This window comes from Camelina sativa, chromosome 1 (assembly GCF_000633955.1).
Source record: "Camelina sativa cultivar DH55 chromosome 1, Cs, whole genome shotgun sequence".
Classification (NCBI taxonomy): domain Eukaryota; kingdom Viridiplantae; phylum Streptophyta; class Magnoliopsida; order Brassicales; family Brassicaceae; genus Camelina; species Camelina sativa.
Genome location: NC_025685.1, coordinates 11,515,320 through 11,517,570, shown reverse-complemented (window position 1 = coordinate 11,517,570; position 2,251 = coordinate 11,515,320). Strand labels below are relative to the sequence as shown.

The window sequence follows — 2,251 nt, the reverse complement described above, 5'->3', positions numbered from 1 at the left end:
TTTTTCATCACTATTATCCACCATAGTTGTAGTTTCAGGTAAGGAAGAAGGTTGCGTCTCGTCTCTTCTTTGCTTGTTCCATTTTCCTGATGGCAGCTCATAACTGACACCTCTGTACAAAGAGATGGAAGTCCCTGACCTCCAAATCACTAAACCCCCAGTTTTTTTCTGTCATAGAGAGGGAAATAAAAGTACATTTTAACAAGATAAAAGGACAGGGCATTTGACAAAAGCTTGTGCTTATGCTTTCATATTGAACATTAGACTTAAAGCAAGCCTTATGCAACCAAATACAGTTATTGGGGGGGAACAGAAGAAGCAAACCTCTAACATCTCATGCATCTTTCTCATGTTAAGCGCACTTGCTCCTTCAATCTTTAATCTCACAATCTCTACGCTTTTCCACTTCTCCTTAATTGCATCCACTGCCACCTGAGTCGCACCTGCACCACGAATCCTCATCTTGCTCGCTGTTCGAAACGTCAAATTCCTCAACCTCCTTAACTCTGATTCCGGAAGTGTCATTTCCGCCAAAGAGTATCTATTCTCCTTCTTCGCAGTCCACTCTGCTTCCAACTCCTTCTTCTCCTTTGCACTTATCTTCTCCCAAGGAAACCCAACTTCTCCACTATCTCTACTAAGTAACGATTCCTCAGTGAATCCACCTCTAACATTCGGTAACTTTCCTTCTTCCACAAAGAATATATCCTCCACCGATCCTTTCTCAATCCTTCTCTCTTGCTCAATCTCCTGATTCTGCCCCTCCTTATCATTTTCCATATAACCATACTTTTTCAATTTCTCCACAATCTTCTCCATTGTACTACCATCACCATCTCTACTACTATTATCACCTGACCCAGAAAAGCTCCCTTCTTTACGATAATTAACAACTACTTTAGGAGGTTTAGGTTGATGACGTTTCTGAACCCTATTCCAATTCTCCAACCACACACCATTACCACCACCCCTACTTAAGCTAAATCTCCTCGATGGAGTTTGATCATTTCTTGAAATAAAGGCAACACCTTTACAAGACCCAAGTGAAATTGATGAACTGTACCTTAAAAAACGGAAGCCTAAGGAGCTTTGAAACGAGTAGACAAACTTCTTCGTGACTGTAGTTGGACAAAAATGGAGACTTGGTTTCATCGCCATTGATGGGTTTAATCAACAAAGCAATGTTTCTGTAATCCAATTCATTAAAAAGTTGAATTTTGCAATAAAAATGTCAGCTTTAGCCGCCACGAAGCTCTCTGGCTCTGTGTTATTATTATCCATGGCGGGCAAAAGAAGAGTGGAGAGATAACTAGAGTCTAGAGCCTTGTTTGGATACAGATCTACCTTTAACCCTAACTAAACCAAACAAAGTATAAATCCAGCGCATCTTATAACAATATAACTTAAACTGGCTAAAATGAGCCACTCTATATATAGTACGAAACGATACCGTTTTTAATCCTCAAAAGTCGCAAGCAAGCAAAATCAAATAAACAAAGGGTTTCCATATTTAGGTCTCAGCAATGATTATATAAAGAAAGATGCTAAACTTAGCAAGTCTTTTAAAAGGAACTTATTCATGTTTTCTTGCACAGCAAGAAATGAGTTTTAAAAAAGAAGGATAAAAAGTTTGATGTTCTGAGAAGAATTATTCAGAGCCAGAGCCAGATCCAGAACCAGAGGCAGAGCACTCAGATTTGAAACTGTAATGGAGAACCATGACGAAATCAGCAGCTGAGTCTCCAACCATTGCGCTTTGACGCTTAGGCAATGGAGTTATTTGAACCCACCAATCAATCACGTTTTGTAGTGTCAGTGAAGAAGACAGTGGCTCATGCCCTAGCCATATCTCCACCTACAAAAAGAGGTCAGAATATTAACCATTAGATAAGAGAGGAGAGAGACAAAGATAGAGAAAATATTAGTTACCTCGTCTTCGTTTTCAAAGACACCACCAATCTTAACCATTAGATACTTCTTGACATTTGAGACAGTCATGTTTCCATTTCTGTGAATATAAAAACAAATCAAAGAATCAATATATACCACACATTCAACCTACACACACATACACAGAAAACGAATTGAGATTATAGTAGAAACTTAATACTTACTTTACACGTATGTAGGGAGATTTTATATCTGGAAGTATCATTTCATTGTTGCTGTAAAACGAACAAATCAAAAGAGTCGTAAAACGCTTCAAATATAATCAGAATATATCATATATAGGTTAAAGATATGAAAAAAA

The 2,251-nt window shown here is 38.1% G+C and overlaps 2 protein-coding genes across 2 annotated transcripts in view; both read right to left on the bottom strand.

The window, feature by feature from the left end:
* Positions 1–1,280, bottom strand: part of LOC104706868 (CRM-domain containing factor CFM3A, chloroplastic/mitochondrial) — a 4,631-nt gene extending 3,351 nt beyond the window's left edge. Inside the window, exons 1-2 of the mRNA XM_019228424.1 lie at positions 325–1,280; positions 3–168 (exon numbers count right to left, since the gene is read on the bottom strand). Of these exons, the coding sequence (XP_019083969.1) occupies positions 3–168; positions 325–1,158 (1,000 nt within the window). The 5' untranslated portion in view covers positions 1,159–1,280. The remainder of the gene's footprint in view (positions 1–2; positions 169–324) is intronic.
* LOC104706857 (probable E3 ubiquitin protein ligase DRIPH) lies at positions 1,528–2,155 on the bottom strand. Its single transcript, XM_010423087.2, has 3 exons — positions 2,115–2,155; positions 1,930–2,008; positions 1,528–1,855 (listed from the first exon to the last, which is right to left on the bottom strand). The coding sequence occupies exons 1-3, from the start codon at positions 2,153–2,155 to the stop codon at positions 1,649–1,651; spliced, it is 327 nt and encodes a 108-aa protein (XP_010421389.1). The 3' UTR covers positions 1,528–1,648.